We start from the raw sequence: 18276 nt of genomic DNA, 5'->3' as shown, positions 1-18276 counted from the left end.
CCCCCCTTTTTTTTTTTTTTTTCTTTTTCCTGTCAGGTTATTCTTTGTGATGTAGCCATAGTATTGTGCAAACAATTAGAAGAGGATTCTGCTTCTTTTGATGCATTTTTGCCTCCATATTTTGAGAAATTGTAAAAAAAAAAAAAAAAAAAAAACAACCCCCCAAAACCCCCCAAACAGATGGGCTTCCTGTTAATCGATTTAGCTAAGGTGTTTGTTATAAGCTCAGCTGTAATGTAGAAACTGGAATGGGGTTTACCTGTCATATTTTTGTGACAGGTGTAGATTACATTGAATAAATCAAAACAAACAAATGAAAAACAATAACTAATCTCCCATCTGTTTGGATTAACATTAAAATAGGTTATTTATTACAAAATGCCATTTATCAGTGTTCTTCAGAGACACAACAGTAGATGGGGAAAAAAATGTAATCATACACACAACCTGCTTCTTTTCAAGATAAAGCATTTAGATAACAGCTTCCCGTTTTATCCTGCCACCTTGAGAATTTATGTACATATGATGCTGGAAGGCACAGAGTGTGGTGATTAGAGCAACAACTGTGAATGCTAATGTTCAGAGATGGAATTCAGGTTCAGACAAGAGGGAGGGGCAGTCTACAATTTAGCTCATGCCTCTGGTTCAATGGTATTCATTCTTAAAGCTGGAGTACCTTGGTTTGCAAGTACTGGTAACCTGACTGTAGAGAAGGAGACTACAGAAAGTGTTTGGATCCGGGGAGACCAAAAGCCTGGGCCAGTATTCAGCCTCTTTACAATTCTTCATCTTCTTTCAGCCGCACCCTTTAGGGGACTCAACGGTGGATTATCTGCCTTAATCTCACCCTCTCCTTAGCATCCTCCTCTGTCACACCAGTCCTCTGCATGTCCTCCTTAACTACATGCATGAAGCTTTTCTGTGGTCTTCATCTTTCATCCTGCCTGGCAGCTCCTCATTTAGCATCCTTTGTACAATCTATCCACTATCCCTACTTTGCACATGCCCAAACCAGCTCAGCCTTGCTTCTCTCATGTACTCATTTCTAATCATATCGATCCTGGTCACTGGTCAGCTCTGTCACCTCCACTTTGGCCTCCTCCCTTTTTGTTATGGCCACCGTCTCCAAGCCATACGTCATAGCAGGCCATTACCATCTTGTAAACCTTCCCTTTTACTCTCGCTGCCTTCCTTCTGTCACAAAGACAGCCCTGACTCTTCACTTCTCCTTTATCTCTTTGCTTTGGATGGTTGACCTCAGGTATTTAAACTCATCTACCTTCACTTCTTCACCTGCTGGTACCCCCAGTGTTACATCCGCCTCTCTCTCATGCTGTGTTCAGCCTGCCTCAAGTTCTCAGAATTATGATGCAGAGAGGGGCAGCAAAATATGAATCAAACTTAAATTGGTAGTTTTATTGGAAGAGTTTCAATTTTCTGGAACCTCAATATTATATTAAAACTATTAACCAGGTAAACACCACATTAAACAACATAATACTTCTTAATAACACTGTTCTGTCTTATTTATATGAAACAAAACTATTACTGATATCTGATTCCAAACAGCTCTGTTGTAGAATAAAGGTAGAATATGTTCATTCATGTGAATCTCTTTGTAGAGTCACTCTTCATCACACTTTTTTAAAGAATAGCTCCTTGAGTTCAGTGGTTGGAAAGAATTTGCCCTTTAGAGGGAAAATAAATCTATATTATACGTTGGTCCTAAGCTTTCAATATTACTCTGTAATCACAGGCAGCATTCTATTGGATCAAAGGTACGTTCTCCATAAGATGTGTCTAAAATCAGCTTTCACATAAAGAGCAGCAAGAAAATGTTTATTTTCTTGCTTCACGGAGTAAACAGCAGCAAGAAAATAAACATTTTCTTGCTGCTGTTTACTCCGTGAAGTTTTCTTTGCATTAATTTGATAGTCGGCTAAATTGGAGAAAATAAATCCACTACGGGTGTGAAAGGAAGAAAGCGCTCAATATAGAACCTAAAATAATGAACAGTTTCTTCATTGTCTTTGCTAGTTTTACACAGTAACGTTCTTGTGTCATGTGCATTTGTGTTAGCAGTGTTACCATCTGCCTTTTGTCTTTATAGGGTCAGATCCACATCATTGTTCCAGTAGAGTTATGTTATACTCTTCTGCCACAGTCTACATAAGACAAAGGCATTTGGGTATTGCGCATTAATGAAATTGAATGAATTTAATGATTAACTGATTAGTATTTCCGGAGCAGACCAGATTTATTTAATTGCTAATCATATATGTGCCTAATAAAATACATGCATTCTTATACAGAAGGCTGACATGGAAATGAAGAAAAGTGGGGAAGGAGGCATGGAAAAAAGTTTCTCAGTAAAGTTTTCCTCCATCGGAGATGCTTAAGTCTGCTGTGGTATTGACTCTGAAAATCTGCTGAAGAGAGAGAAGAAGATTTTCTCTCATTTGGTGTTTTTTCTCATGATTGGAGAAATCACTGTGTGACATGTCAGTCCTAAATCTCCTGTTTGGGTAGAAAACATTTTCACACATGAACGTTGGACAATGGTGGGACAATCAATCACACCGTCTGCTTTTACTCACTTCTAGCCGAATGTATGAAAGTCACTGGATCCACTCTCTGTGGGTTTCAATGGGCCAGGCTTTCCCTTTATTTTGTGTTTAAAGCTTTTACTGTGTTAATGTATTTCAGACACAGCAGAGGATAACAGTGTATGCATGTGCAACCTTTTTATTTAATTATTTTTTACAGTATCTTGTTTACCTCTACTGCCTTTCTCTTCAACACAAAGTACTGAGTTCTGTTTTTCTGTCTGGTGGATGAGAATAAAATTGTTGTTAGTTGTCAGTCTGGGACTATTGTGATATCGATTTCATGTTTGTTATTTCAGCTGGGTGCAAAACTTTGGGCATGAAGGTCTTGGACTGCTGCTAGACATTTTGGAGAGGTTGCTATTCAAGAAACAGTAAGTTTATGCATTCATGTTCAAACTCTTTCCCGTCTCACTAATTATTTAATTCTTTTAAGTGTTTAATAGCAAACAATGACCTATGGCTCTCTTGTTTCAATAGCCAAGAGAAAATTGACAAAAAGAACCAACATAAAGTCATCCAGTGTCTCAAAGCCTTCATGAACAACAAGGTATTGACAATAGCTTATTTTATTTCATTTTATTATTTCACTTATTTTGTTTGATTGATATTTGCTGGGTATAAAAAGTACGTTTTTTTAGATCAGGTTTCTTTAAACTAATATAATTCATATATTATGATTCTACACTGACACTATTGTTTTTGAAACATGACCTTTTGAGCTGTAATGTTCATATCACAAAAATAGTTTATATCGGAACTTAAAAATGCATAAAAATACAAAAGACTGACAGGGGTGTAAAATTGGAAGAGGTCATTGGCTGTCTGGCTTTGCTACTTTTGGAGCTCTTTGCTCTGCACTCATGAGTCAGCCACACCCATCTTTACCTTAATTTTTACCTCAGCTCTACCCTTATAAAATTTGTAATCGTATCTTGCACAGGTGTGGCTCTGTAGCAAAATCGGCCCACAGACAGACATATAGACATATGCCAGCATATTCTGAGCATCAACACAGCAATATAAAATGTCAGATAAAACTTAGGATTGAGGCATAATCATTATGTGATTAAAAAGATCTCTTTTAAGATCAGTAGATCTATGTCCCAGGCCAAAACTATTTAAAATGTTTACTTCTCAAGTACTAATAATTCATAATGCTTCAGCTGTTTTTCTTAATAGTTTATCAGTAGCTGCAGAGAGGATAAGAACCCTCCCAGCAACTTTCCATGTAGAGATAAAACCCTATGGAGAAAGATATCCAGTGTAAAATGTGCTGCAAGGTCTGATATAATCCTGCTTCTCAATAAGTGCCAGACGCCAGCAAAAACCCATAGGCCTTTGTGTTAGCCCAGACCTTTCTGCGGCTAAAGAGGTGTCTTGGGATGTGGGGTAACTACAATGCCAAGAAGACAGGTGTTCTCTGCCAGCTGTCGCTACAGCCTTTTCTTCTTCCGCCTTTGTCTGATTTTTCTGTCTTCTGTCACCAGTGGCATAATAATGTAATACTAAAAGTTACCACACTGTGAAATTGCCCTTTGACAAAATAAATATAATAAGAAAACCTTTCTCCCCGGTAAATTGTAGATTTATTGGAGAAATTGTGTTCCAAAGTCACTTTAAGTTTATGTGTGTTTGTGGATGCAATTAGATATCAATTTTGACATGTAGGACATAGTTTTCTGTTTTTTTTTTTGTTTTTTTTTTTTGTTTTGTTTTGTAAAGGGAAAAAAAAGGACACATTATTCTTATGACTTCAGTCAAATATTTGATCATTTAGGTACATTTGAAGTACACGAAAATATATGATGAGCTTAACTTTGGTTTTGTTGTTTAATGTGGATTTGTATTTTTGTTGACAAAAATGGGGCAAATTGCAGCATGTCTGAGTAATAATGTTTTGATTCCATTACAGTATGGCTTGGATCGAATTCTGGGGGAGGAGAAAAGTCTTGCTTTACTGGCAAGAGCCATTGATCCCAACCAGTCTGCAATGATGACTGATGTGGTAAAGCTGTTGTCAGCCATCTGCATTGTAGGAGAAGAGAACATGTATGTCATTGATTCTCTCAACATTTCTATCTGACTGACTTTTTCTAATGTTAAAGCACAATGTTTTTCCATTAGATTAGGCTGTACTTAAATAGTAAAGTGGATAACTATCATGTCTTTATTATCAGTTTAAATCATACTGGCACACAGTAATAAATGGTGCTAAAATGTCATAAAACGGCTGAAACTTAACAGAGCAGTAAGAGAAAGACTGCACTGTAATTTACCTTATAATTCAGTCACTCGCGCACTCCAAGGAACCTTGGATACAATATAGGAAAGAGCGTATGGTTAAATCCCTAAAAATGAATGCATTGCTTCATTTTTTCTCTCTCAAACTGTTCAGTCATGCATTTTATGTTCTCATTTAGTTTGGAGAAGGTCCTTGAAGCCATCACCACAGCGGGGGAATGGCGAGGCATTGAGAGGTTCAGTCCCATTGTGCAAGGACTACGCGATCGCTCAGTTCAATTACAAGTAAGTGCAAAATACTTTTCCACCATCTGACACCTTGTTTTCCGCAGATTTTACTGATATTACATACAGAATAACTGTGAAAACGTGACCATGTCAACAGATCACAGCCAGTCAAAGGTCCCTCAGTTACTTAAACATTCACTGTGAAGTTTGATAAAATTCCTGTTTTGTTGTTTTGTCATATTTTTTATTTGCACCTCATTTTCAGTCAAGCAATTGGAAATCACAGATCCAATCGCAGTGACACCTAAAAAGGCAGCTAGACATTTCTCACCTTTTAGTATACGCAAAATGCTTGTATTTTAATGTTATTTAGAATTGATTAATTGTTATGGGGAAAATATGGCTGCTATATTCATGTGGGTGAAATGTCTCAAGTGGCATGCTCCAATTAAAGGCAGTGTCATTGTTCATTTGCATTAACAATGTGTTTGTTGTTGTAATTTGGTGCTCTATAGATGAAGATGAATTGAATTAAATTCTTGGTGAATCAGTTACAGTAAATAAACACCAATGCTACATAAAGCCCTCTCAGAATTTTTTGAAGGTTCTGTTTTTTCAGCATGAAAGAAGTGAGCAACTTTGTTTATTTTCAATTTTGATGTGAACACCATCGTTAAAAAAACATCTCATGCTATGTAATTAGTTTTTCGAGGCAAATAGACCTACATGTTGAGCAGCAGTAATACAGAAAACACCACTTGCAAGCGCAACATCATGAGAATTAAAAAAAAAAAGTCAGTTCATTCAGTTTCTCATGAACTCGTCAGTGCCAGATGCTTCAGTTAAGTACAGATGTCACTTTTTAATGATCGCTTTCAGACCAGCCATGTCAGAAATTAAAATTCAACCCACTAATTCATCTGCACCATTTGTTTTGAATAAACATCAGCTTAAAATCTACAGACAGCTGGGCAGACTAAGTGAGGAACAGTCCCTATACCAGTTAACAAGTTAACGAGAAACATAAAAGCAAGCAGTAGAAGAACATGCTCATTTAATCAATATACAAGTCCCTTTTCATGTTCTGCCTTAAACAAAAAGACGAACATAAAAACGGGCCATTTTATTATTGTGTGTATTCCCTCTACACATTCTCCATTTAGATAAAATCATCTGGATCTTTACTCTCCAAGCTGTTGTACACACTTAAAACATTGCATATATACTGTTTCAAACAGCACAGGTTTGCATGTTAAAATGTAATCATTTAAATTATGGAAACTTCTTGTCCCTTTAAAACATTTATATAGTGTGACTGTTAAACAGAGCTCCCCATAACATGAGCAATAATTGAGGCACACATAATGAAGCTTAAATCATCTTTTTCATATTATTGGAATAAGAATTTGGTTTTTGTTTGTAGTACCTTGTGATAGGTACCAAATAGCATTCGCATTCAGTTTACTGTATAATTACCTTTGACCAGTTCTCACCAAAAGAAAAAAAAAAAGAAGTAAGGAATCAATAGTTGGTGAGGGAAGGGCAGACACTGGAATTTAAAATGAGGTATTTATAGAAAGGAAGTGGGGAAAAATAACAAGCAGGATTTTTTTTCCAGTGCACTAGAAGGTAGAATTTACTTTACACAAGGATATTAAATACACAGAACTCATCTGTGGCCAAACAAACATTGCCCTTTGTACTTTGTTGTGTTTTATTGATGCTTTGTTATTACCTCGACTGTCTAATAGACAGCACAAATCCCCTTTAACCCCATGCATTATTAAAGCATAGACACTTTTATCCTAAGCATTGAAATGTGTGGCTACAGGCTTTCTGTTCTATTTCGGTACTTTTATTCATAGTGTCAGCCTAGGGAACGTTTTTTAAACCATAAATACTAAAATTGAGGATACCAGTATTGTCTCTTAATACTCCTATCTCAATGTCTTCATATTTGTCTTATTTGTTATCTCAAATATAAAGCTGAAGTAATGTACGAGGTGTGATAAGAGTTCCATGACCATTTAAAGTAAAAACTACATGATTTAATTTTAACCACTAGGCCCTTCATCGCTTTGTGCAGTGATACACCTTTTCCGGAGCTCCTGCTGTATTTGTTATGCTCCTTGGAAATAGCATTCTGTAAGTACCATATGCAGCTTGTGCTATGTCAAAAGATGACCCTTCAGCTTGAACTTTACTAAAATCCACAAAGCCAAATCTGGCACTCAGTGTGGGTGGGGACCTGTGATTGTGTTGGTGACTTATCGGCAGGCAATACAAAGGTGCTGTGATACTTTGTAACATCAGTAGCGTTACAATATTAAAGAGGCTCTTTGGTGACAGGTATTAGTAAATTGAGTACCAAAGATGAGAGTGTGCCATCAAATTAAACATCACCTGAATATCTAGCATTGCCATATTGTCTTTTCACACATGAATGGATTGCCATACTGGTCAATAATTGATTTTTCTGTTTATCTTTGCCTGGGTAGTTGAAGAGTCACACAATGCAGCTGTCCCTGTGTAATAAACCAAACTCAGAGGGGAGTGAAAAACTGCTTTCAAAACAGCAAGTTTGCCCTTAAATTGACAGTTGGTTAGTTGTGTGTGTATGTGTGTATATGGGGCTGCAGTTGTTACATTAATATTAAAATCAGCCCCCACCCCCCAGTTGGTGACTGGAGAAAATAGACATGCATTAGTTATGGTCCTTTGCTTCCAAGGGACATGGCTCATTTAGAATGCATGCCAGCACGCTTTTCATCATCTTCTGGAAAAAAAGTCCATCATCTCTTTCTTTGGTTCTTTCTCTCACTCTGCTCTCTTCCCTTCTCTCACACTCTCTTTGTTCTGTGTACCCCCATGTTGCAGGTGGCATGCATGCAGCTCATCAATGCACTAGTAACATCCCCTGATGAGCTGGACTTCAGGCTGCACATTAGAAATGAATTTATGCGCTGTGGCCTGAAAGAGATATTGCCGGTAAGCAAAACATATAACCACCACACACAAACACACACACAGACGAACACAATATAAACTCAGACTCACCTTGCATTAATATTAAAATGAGTTGTCCACTTCAGTGAAATATCGTCGTTTTACTCCAGCAAATAATTCATGAAACACAGAGGAGAGTTTGCACGTCCTCTGTCTGTGCGACAGCCAGAAACCAATAAAGTTTCTAGTGTCTCGGCTAATAATCTTCCTTCTGGCTTTTATTCCATCTAGCTAACGTGTTTAACTTTTGTAAGCAGTGTTGTTGTTGCCAGCAAAATGAGAAAATAATAAATGAAAGTAAAACGCTGGTGCCCACACCTGTAAATAATCACAGTTAGGACGAGCTCCTCGTCTTTACTTGAGTTTAGTAAATGATCTTGAGCTTTCCTCACTAATTAATTTTGCGTAATTCTTTATGCACCTTCTTTTTGCACCTTGATCCTTATGTAGCAACTGCTAGTCATCAGGAATGAGGCCCTTGACATTCAGCTCAAGGTATTTGAGGAGCACAAAGAAGAGGACATGATGGAGTTCTCTCACAGACTGGAAGACATTAAGAGTGAGCTTGAATATCCTTGTCTTTATTATAAAAAGGTACATGCAATTTGGATTTACGATTCAGTGTTTGTGTCTTGTAATTGTGCCTAATTTTCTTATGAGACATTCATGGGATCCAGTTAAGGTAAATTATTTCTGATATTATGCAAACAAAAGTGTAAATTAGGGTCAAAACATATTTCTTACATTTACTTTTATTTCATTACCTTCTTTTTTACGTGAAATTGCACTGTTGACATTGAAGTACAAATCCTTGACTCGCTGCACTGATGCAGGTGATATATTCAGTATTGTGCAGAGCATGGTAAAGGACAGCAGTGCAGAGCCATATTTCCTCTCTATACTGCAGCACCTCATGCTTATACGAAATGACTACTTGATCAGGTAAAAATCAACACAAACACATGCACACACACACACACAGTTTAATGAATCGAGTAATGCTCTACTTCTCAGTTAAATGAATCAACTAAATATGTTTCCTTATTTAGACTACATGTTTACTTGTATACTTATAATTGTCCTTAGTAGTTTTTATTTATATGTATTTGTTCACTAATCAGGTTTATTTGTTTGCCCTATTAGTTTTCTTAAAAAAAAAAAAGCAGAGTATAGTAATGTAATTTACAGTCTCTAGACTGTATTCTGACTGCATTTTCATGTCACACATTACCTAAATGCACGCACATCTCAGGGTCTAAGCAGTTTTGAACATTGTTAATGATGTACACTGTTGAAGAGCTTATGCTTTCTGGAGGTCTAGCTCTTGCCGCCTTAAACCCTCTCAATGACATTGGTTAACAAAGAGAATGCTTTCTCTTTCATCTCTAAGCCATCTACAGAAGCCATTGCTACAGAGCATTTCTCATCTCCTATTAATGGTGCTTTTCAAAGGCTTATTTTATGTTGGTTCTCTTGCTGTTGGGTCTGACTTGGCTTGATCAAAAGATGGAGCTTTAGTCTGAAAAATACAAAATGCATCACCTGCCAAAAAACAACACCTTTTTGGTGCTCTTCTCTAGCTCTGTCTGATTATTATTTTTTTTAATATATACATTTTTTTTATTTAAGCACTGGTGCTTCTGTGACTGCCATCACTTTGCTAAACATCATTAACCATTCACAAATATTTCATACATTAAAAACATACACTGTTGCTCCCTGTTGCAGGGATGTAACTGTCTAGAGTTACAAGCCAGAGTTGAAGCCATCTTAAAAAAATGGTAAGAAGAGAGGAGAAAACCTAAAATCAACGATTTGTAAATCAGTATATATAAAATTTAGAGTTCTACATAGACAGTGCATCATGAACTGAAACTGAGAGAATGAGGCCCCCAATGTCTTTCAGTTGTTAGTTTGAGAAGTACTGTTCTGTTGGTTAACTAGCTGCCTACACAGTCTTTCACTGAGTGTTGAACCCTTGCCCATCCCTGCTTTTGAAAAGCTGCGTTTCTGTAGGATGTTTTTATCCCCACTGAATCTAATGAGCTGTGAAATGTTTAGCCAGGTATGTTAGCATGGGTTTTTAAACTAGGCAACTTTCCCAGGCCCAACTTTTTTGTGTTGTTGTTTTTTTTAAAGGATTTTTTCAGACAAATAATAATAATATGGGACATACTGTATTTGCATTATAAAAACAAACAAACAAAAAAACAAACCTATGAGATTTAGATGATTTGAAAATGCTAGCTCTGTGATTTCTTATTTTGTTTTTATTTGTTTTTGAAGGGGTTAAACTCTAAATTAAACTCAAATTAAACTCTAAACTGTTCAGCCATGATACATCCAGGACAGGCTCTGTTTACTTTAATTTTCAGTGATTACAATAAGAAAAGATATCCAATTGATGTCAGCTATACCGTGAGATCAGCTATCTTATCAAACTGTGGTATGCGTACCACTGGTGGTGCGTGGGTTCCCTCTAGTGGTATGCGGGAAGTCTCCCAAAAGATTAAATAATATACCATGTTCTGATTGAGAGATTTCTGAAAAATTTAAACGTACAGCTCCTTCCAACATAAATGAAGACTGAAAACTAAACAGTAGTGATGTTTGTAGGGTTACAGAAGTTGGGCTACCGGGTATGTAATGATGTGCTACGGGATCGTTAGCTACACAGCTATGGTTAGCATAAAAGATGAGGACAAAAAGTTATTTTTTATAATACTATCACCATCTATACTTGAAATCGAGAATTTGATGTTTCTTTATTTTCATTTGTTCATTTGTCTGAGATATGGAACTTCAGCTTCTATTCTCTAATTTAATATAAAGGCAGAACATTACACATAACAACTAGAGATGGCACGATACCACTTTTTTATGTCCGATACCGATACTGATATGATAAATTTGGATATCTGCCGATACCGATATGAATCTGATATAGAGTATTTTGTAATCAATAAAACTGTTTTTTATAAATATCTTGCTGCATTTTGTATAAGTTCAAACTCAAGTTTTAAAAAACAAAACACTAAAGCTATTCTTTTATACCTGTATGAAAAAAATACACTGCACCCAAAATATTTTATAGTTCAGCTACACTGATCAATCTAACAAACTTAAACCTACACCATCCTCCCTATTCTGGTATTTTAAAGAGTACTTAGCAGAAATATTAAACAACCTAACTAATAGGGTTGCTAACTCCCGCCAAAAAAAAAAAAAAAAAAAAAAAAAAATAGGGAACCACCCCCCGCCTCGTGATGCTTAATTGACGCAATCAACTTTAATTTAATGCACGTGTAAAAAATGCACAGAAATCAATTATTTTTCTACAATAAGTAGGTAGATTCAACATCTTTCTTCAACAGAACTGCAGACTGCACAGCTGGTACCTTCCCACAGGAAAAAGTACTATAGCTTACTAGTGTGTATATTAGACTTAATAGTATACATAATACATAATAGTATACAATAGTATATATACAATAATGGATTTCTATACATTTAATCAGATGAAAACTTTGGTTGTAAGATTCAGATAATTATTTATTAAAAGTTAGTCATTTTAAATGAAATAACAAAGAAAAGTATTTTTTTGTGCCCCCCTTTCCCTGCTTATGCCCTACCTGGCCCCCTGGCAAAACTTTGCTAGACCCGCCCCTGCACAGTTACCAGCCATCAGCTACGTAAAAAAAAAGATCCTGGTGTTATTTGTCTCTCAGAAACCGTTCATAACTTCCCTTCAACTCATTCATGTCACTTAAAATGTAATCCTGTTTCTCCATCATTGTTCAGCTCTGATGATTCAGTAAGAACATCTCCTGGATTCATTTTCATGTTTCCCTCTTACCACATATCCAAACAGATATCATGACCAGCAGCTTTTACAGCCATGGCTCCAGCAAACATCAGCTGAAACTAAAAATTAATATTAAATCAATTCTAACAACAGCTTATCAAGCTTAAACGTGCTGCTGTTGTTTATCCACTGGTCTCCTCTTTCTGGCGCAAAGTGGGCGATAAACAAACAAGAAAGACGGGACTTGCGACAGAAAAAACAATCAGCTGGTCATTGATCAGTTTCATGATTGAAGTAGCAACAGGAGAGGGAGGGGAGAGAATGAGAGAAGAGTCAGCTTTGCAGCAAAGACAGAATAACTCCAGCTTTGTATTTTTGTTTTTGTTTGTTTGTTTGTTTGTTTTTTCATTCTACTTGAAGTATGGAACAAGTTGCTACCTTTTCACATCAATATGGAACTCCGACGGCCAGTCCAGCTGTGGCTCCATATATCAGTTGTTAAGCTTAACGTGGAAATACTATGCAAACATTCAGACATGCACTTACACACTTGCTTTACTTCTCTAAGATAGTTTTCTCTGAGATGAAATGACGCGGTTTGGAAGCATAGCGAGGCTCCAAAGGCTCCACCAGACCGCCGACAGGTCTCGCAGACAACAGCCGCTCTATCACGTGACACATACTGCTCTGATGCGCTGAGCTGGGTTACGCCAGGTAGCGCGTTTTGTGAGGTGATTTTGTGATACTTCGGATCGGATTACATTTTTTATTTCTCTCCGATATCCGATCCAGTAATTTAGGTCAATATCGGAACGATATGTATCGGTCCATCTCTAATAACAACTAGCAGTTATAATAATTGACTTATGTTTTAAATTATTCATCAGGAAAAAGTACTAAAAATTGACCATAAAAAAATAATACATTATTCTTTGATTTTGTTTTTATCTAGAACATGAATTCACTCTAAGTCATCTTATAATTTAACATCAGTATTGTGAGGACTGTTTAAAAACTGTAGCTTAATGGAATGAACATATTTCTCCCTGTAGTTTAGTGGTTAAGGCTCCATTAGCTTATAGTATTTCTGTTAAATATGTGTACTGGGTTTGCTTAAGAAATTTGTCTTGCATTGTTGATTGTCCTTAGTAGCAGATTAGGCATTGTCTGAATGTGGTCCCTCTGATGAACTGCACTGGTTTTAGTTATTGGAATTCTTTTTGTTCATGTTTTTGTCTGCATTCATTCAGTGATTCCATTGTGTAGCTCATGTTTCGAATCATATGCATGGTATTATGAGATGCAGTCTCTGCATTGTTTTAGGAAGAGGTGGAAACCAATATCCCTGATTAATCACTGTTTGTAAGTATCAAAGTATTAGTTAATGATTTGGTGTAGAAGGGATTAGGACTCTCAGCGGGATCATTGTAAGATAATGAGAAGATCAAACATTCACTTTATCTTTAACTCACAATAGCACTGTGCCTCCCAGCGTTGCATGTCATCTGTTGTTATTATATTATTTCCTTCTGCTTATTGAGGCTTGGCCCTGGTTATTTTGTGATCAGTGTGTCCAGCAGAGCCATATGAAACAGTTTAAATGCAATTACTCAGCGTTTGCTGATATTATCATCAAAACAGTGCTTTTATTAAGGCGCTAGGTTTGAAGGAACCCAAAGGGTCTTGTAACAGGGACCTGTGTAACATTAGCATCTACCTCACTTTAGGAATTTACTGTCTCCACAAACAACACAGTTGATTCCCTGTTCTACAGAAAGCTTAAATATTGCTTCAGTGAATACCAAATTTGTGGTATATATGGACACATGCATGTAAGCAAACTCATTACCACTCTCCTAAAAGCAAAGGGAGGGGCAGAATTTTAAATAAATAAAATTATGATAAATTTTCTCCTTCCTTACAGTACTTCCATTTCCTGTTGGCATAGGTTTTCAATATTTGATATATTGCGAGACATCTGATACACCACTATTAGTTTAATTATTAAATAAAAATCAAAAGGGGCCAAACTGGGAATTATGTAGTTATTCTCTGCATTAAGGTATCTGTGTGCATATTTTTTTCCCTCCAAATTGAAAAATTTATAATTTCCATTAATTAGTGTTAATTACAGTAATTATATGCTTGTGCATGTAAAGTGTACCACGTTGTGATTTTTTTTTTGTGAGTTGTTTTCAAATTTTACCTATTACTTGAAAAACAATAAGAAAAAACAACTCAGTAATATGCTAATATGCTAATTAGTTTAGTGCCGTCTGTTAGTATATTAAACTATCTCTGATATAATACAGTAACTGTAAAAGATGTCGGGCACATTTCCCGTATCTTTTTGCTAGCCATGTTCTTCCTGCATACACTAAACAGATTAAAACTAACAAATACAATTAGTTGTTTTTGCAGTCCCAGGCCTTATTTAAAGTACAACAGTAAGCGGAAAGCATTAGGCCTTAAGCACAGAGTGTCTTTGCTCACTGTTTCTTGTGTGTAGCAATGCAGTGCATAAAATTTCAGTATTAAATAGAGATTATATTTTGTGTTAATAAATTGTAATCAATTTCCAACTAATAGCATCGCTAGCCTTAAAGCTCTGAACATCAGCGATAATCAAAAGAAGTCTTTGCCAGCAAATTGTTGTGTGAGTGGTGCAAAGTCACACAACATGAACATCTGATACCACAAGTTTGCAGAGGGAGATGGCAATTTTATTTAACTTGTCTGCTGTACTTTGAGTCATAAATGGTATAAATTGTATTGTATTATTCAGACCATTAAGCATGTCATGAATAAAAGATGAAACGGCATTTTTACAATAAGGAAAGTTGGAAAAGACTGAAGACAGAAACGATTTCCTGTAATATGATATCCTGCGTAATGTTTGTAGAACTGTATGCGGATACCTTGCAGCAACCTGATGTCATCTGCAGGTAACGTAGCGTAAACACAGTGGATAGCCATGCATAGTATTTGATGTCATTTAAATGCAGCTACCAGGAGTGACTTAAATTGTTAATTTTATTACAGCGGAGAAAAGCGAGTGTAAATTTTGTCACTAAGGTTTCTTTGCCATTATCAGGCCACTATTGTGAAGACCAGTTTGTTCTTAATGGTTTGCCTGGTTAAATAAAAGATTAAAATTGCTTTAAAGCCTGTGCCTGTGGCTCAAAGACAGTTGTATGTTTCTAACTATCTCTCTACACTTTTTGTCTCATTTATCTTCGCTTGCAGGCCACAGTACTTTAAGATCATTGAGGAATGTGTTTCTCAAATTGTGCTCCACCGTAGTGGCACTGACCCAGATTTCAGTTATCGCAAACGCCTCGATGTCGACTTTAGCCACCTATTAGGCAAGTTGCACAATTTTTAAATTACTTTTTTTTTCTTCAGTAGAGCACTGATAATTTCTGACTAGTTGTTTTTTGTTTTTCAGAGGTGTGCGTGGATAAATCTCGAATAGATGAATATGAACAACGAGCTTCGGAACTGGCACAGAAGGCAAGTAATGACAAAAAGAAGCAAAAATATAGCATGCTGACATTTAAACTAATGTGTTGTATAAAATAAGGTACTAATGAAACACAAACTCTTCTAAAAAGCTAAATATAATGAGGCCATAGGAATAACAACCATATAGGTTTTTGTAAACATCAGTTGGCAACTGTGACATCTTGCTGTGGAATAATGACCAGACTGACCTTAAAATACACAAAATTCATTTTAAAGTGAGATATAATAAAACAATGTTTTATTGTAATGTAGCAGTGTAATTGTATCGGTTTCTACCATTAGCTGAAATCAGCTAATTTCAAGTTATATTCCAAGTCAGTATTATGTGTGCTTGGTTGAATAAACTGGATATTTGGTGCTCTTTTTTCAGTTTGATGAGGAGTTTCTAAGCAGACAGGAGGCACAAGCTCAGCTGGTCAAGTGTGAAGAAAAAATAGCTGAACTCCAAGCAGAGCTACAGGCCTTCAGGTCCCAGGTATTTTTGTACATTTCTTTTTATTCGAAAGGGGATGTGAGATGTAAGAAAATGTTGGATTGGATTACTAATTAAAATCCCTTGAATATTGCATGGAAATGCAATTCAACTTTCTTTTCTTACTTTCCAGTGATGAGATGTTCTTGTTATTTAGGGTTGCGGCATAGGGTGGGGGTTTTATTCACTGGAGCCTGCCGTTTGGTTTGACATAGAGGCTGCTCTACTGGCTAGCTGACACTAAGTCTAATAGGAATACTGACCAGTCCTCCATGTTGGCCATTTCTAATTCTCTGATCTCTATCCCATAAGAGGAAATTGTTCTAAAAGCAATTTATTCTGACAACCCCTTCAGCCCCCCCTTCCCATACCACAACACTCCAGAGAGTTACTCCTACACCCTGGCACTGCAAGATAACTACACACTCAGAGAGAGGAAAAGAACTTCCTTTTTTTCCATGATAATTTTTCAATTTGAGTGAGCAAACACAGGATGAATACTCAAATACTGCCTTGGTTCAAATGGTGATGGTACATTTAACCGGTGCAGGTGCATGCATACATACTTTGTCTCTTTGTCTTTGACGATGCCTGTATCAGTCTCGCTCCCACCAAACAGACTTTCACTCGTGCTTGTTAATTCAGCAAAGGTGTTCTTCCCTGCAGACGCAGAATAAGAGCCCAGGGCTGACCTTTAGTCTGCGTCTTTAATCTAAAACTGGTGCATGGATCAATAAGCCATTTGCTCTATATGATACAATTTACAAAGCTTGTAGGGCCAGTTACAGCATTTCTGTTTTTTTTGTATTTTTGACAAAACATCATTGTGTGTATGATCTTAACAGAATCTGGACCCTTTCTGAGCATTTGGCCTTTACTGAATGGTTGAAAGAGTACAGCTCTGGTATCCATACCAGAGTAGAGGTATTACACAGGAAAGAATACAGAACATGGTGTATAAGCACATTTTGTTTTGCTTTTGGTCTCTCCAATAAGTCGTTTTTCTTTGACATGTGATTTCACTGCCACGTGATATTTAAAAAAATAAATAAATAAAAAAAATACGTTCATTCTGCAGAAAATACATTTCAAGTTGGAAGCTAAGTGCAATAGCATGGAGCCCTAAATGATGAACTCTGGGAATGGCTGATTGAGATGTCGTATCATCAGCCTTGTTCATTACCTTGCTTCAAGGTAGCTTAGCATTGTGCTCCTGTTTTGAAAATTTAATTGATGATGTTGTATTTCAAGTATAATTTTTTAAATTCCAGGCTACAGTTTACTGTTCAATTCAAAACTGCTTCAGGTCTGTGCGTGCATGTGTGTGTGCGTGCATGTGTGTGTGTGCGTGCACATGTGTGTGTTTATTTCTACTTCTATAGCTGAATTTTCTTTTGCTTGAATTTTCAGTTTGGAGCTGTACCTGTGGGGCCGGGCAATGCTGGACAGGCATCATCTTCTTCAACAATCCCATCTGGGGTTCCAATTCCTGCTCCAGCATCTCTTGGGCCAGTTCCACCACCACCTCCCCCTCCGCCTCCATTACCTGGTTGTCCTGCACCACCTCCACCACCTGGAATGCCTCCTCCATTTGGTGCTCCCCCACCACCCCCTCTTGGATTTGGGGGTGGTCTAGGCTCACCTACCCACCACACTCTGCCTTATGGCCTCAGGCCAAAGAAAGAATTCAAGCCTGAAACCTCCATGAAGCGCCTGAACTGGTCCAAGGTAAGACTCACAGATGTAACATACTACAGTTGGTACAATGCACCGTAGTGTATGTTACATTATGAAAAATGAAGTATTTCAAAAACTTTGAAAGAAGAAACTAAAATTTAGGCCATGTAGAGGCCCTCTACTTTGTTCCTGATGTTTATTGGCAGCTCCTGCTAAGTACAGGTGTTTCTCTGAGAATTAAACAACAACTTTCTCACTTTGTGCCAAGCCAGAAATAATTGAAAATAACAGATGATCAGATGCTATTGTCAGAGCAGCCTCTGTGGTACTAATACAGATGTTGTTATCCGCAAAGCAATATTAGTTCACACCACCAGCGATGTTAGTTTGTGGTTTGATTAATAATTTAATGTCAGATTTACAACAGTACAGATGTTCAGCAAATTAAACCAGATGTTTGAAATTTACAGAGAACATTCTTGTAGGACATGTGGAGAACCTGTCCTGCAGCTGTGGAAGACCCTTGCATATGGCTGTGTTTGGGACAAAGCTGTTGTAAAGCTTTCTCATTAATAAGAGTTTAACTTCCAACTGTTGCCCACAAACAGCAGTCCTAATGCAGTGACACTCATTTATCACTTTCCTAATAGAATGGCACTTAGTAAGGGTATCTTTGCTAAGGTCAGTGCCCTGTCTTGCAATTTTAAACAAGG

At 36.9% G+C, this 18276-nt stretch overlaps 1 protein-coding gene across 5 annotated transcripts in view; it reads left to right on the top strand.

Moving 5' to 3' along the window:
- diaph3 (diaphanous-related formin 3) overlaps positions 1-18276 on the top strand; it is a 161551-nt gene that overhangs the window by 16658 nt on the left and 126617 nt on the right. For all 5 annotated transcript variants that reach the window (XM_087839718.1, XM_087839711.1, XM_087839696.1 and 2 more), the window contains 11 exons: positions 2906-2980; positions 3087-3156; positions 4522-4658; positions 5030-5135; positions 7956-8066; positions 8535-8653; positions 8910-9026; positions 15136-15254; positions 15338-15402; positions 15785-15889; positions 17297-17614. In XM_087839718.1, coding sequence (XP_087695844.1) covers positions 2906-2980; positions 3087-3156; positions 4522-4658; positions 5030-5135; positions 7956-8066; positions 8535-8653; positions 8910-9026; positions 15136-15254; positions 15338-15402; positions 15785-15889; positions 17297-17614 — 1342 coding nt within the window. The remainder of the gene's footprint in view (positions 1-2905; positions 2981-3086; positions 3157-4521; positions 4659-5029; positions 5136-7955; positions 8067-8534; positions 8654-8909; positions 9027-15135; positions 15255-15337; positions 15403-15784; positions 15890-17296; positions 17615-18276) is intronic.

The sequence above is a fragment of the Neolamprologus brichardi genome, chromosome 1, assembly GCF_056152115.1.
Source record: "Neolamprologus brichardi isolate AB-2024 chromosome 1, ASM5615211v1, whole genome shotgun sequence".
NCBI classification, from domain to species: Eukaryota; Metazoa; Chordata; class Actinopteri; order Cichliformes; family Cichlidae; genus Neolamprologus; species Neolamprologus brichardi.
Note: the sequence above shows the minus strand (reverse complement) of the source record. Positions and strands in the feature narration are given on the sequence as shown.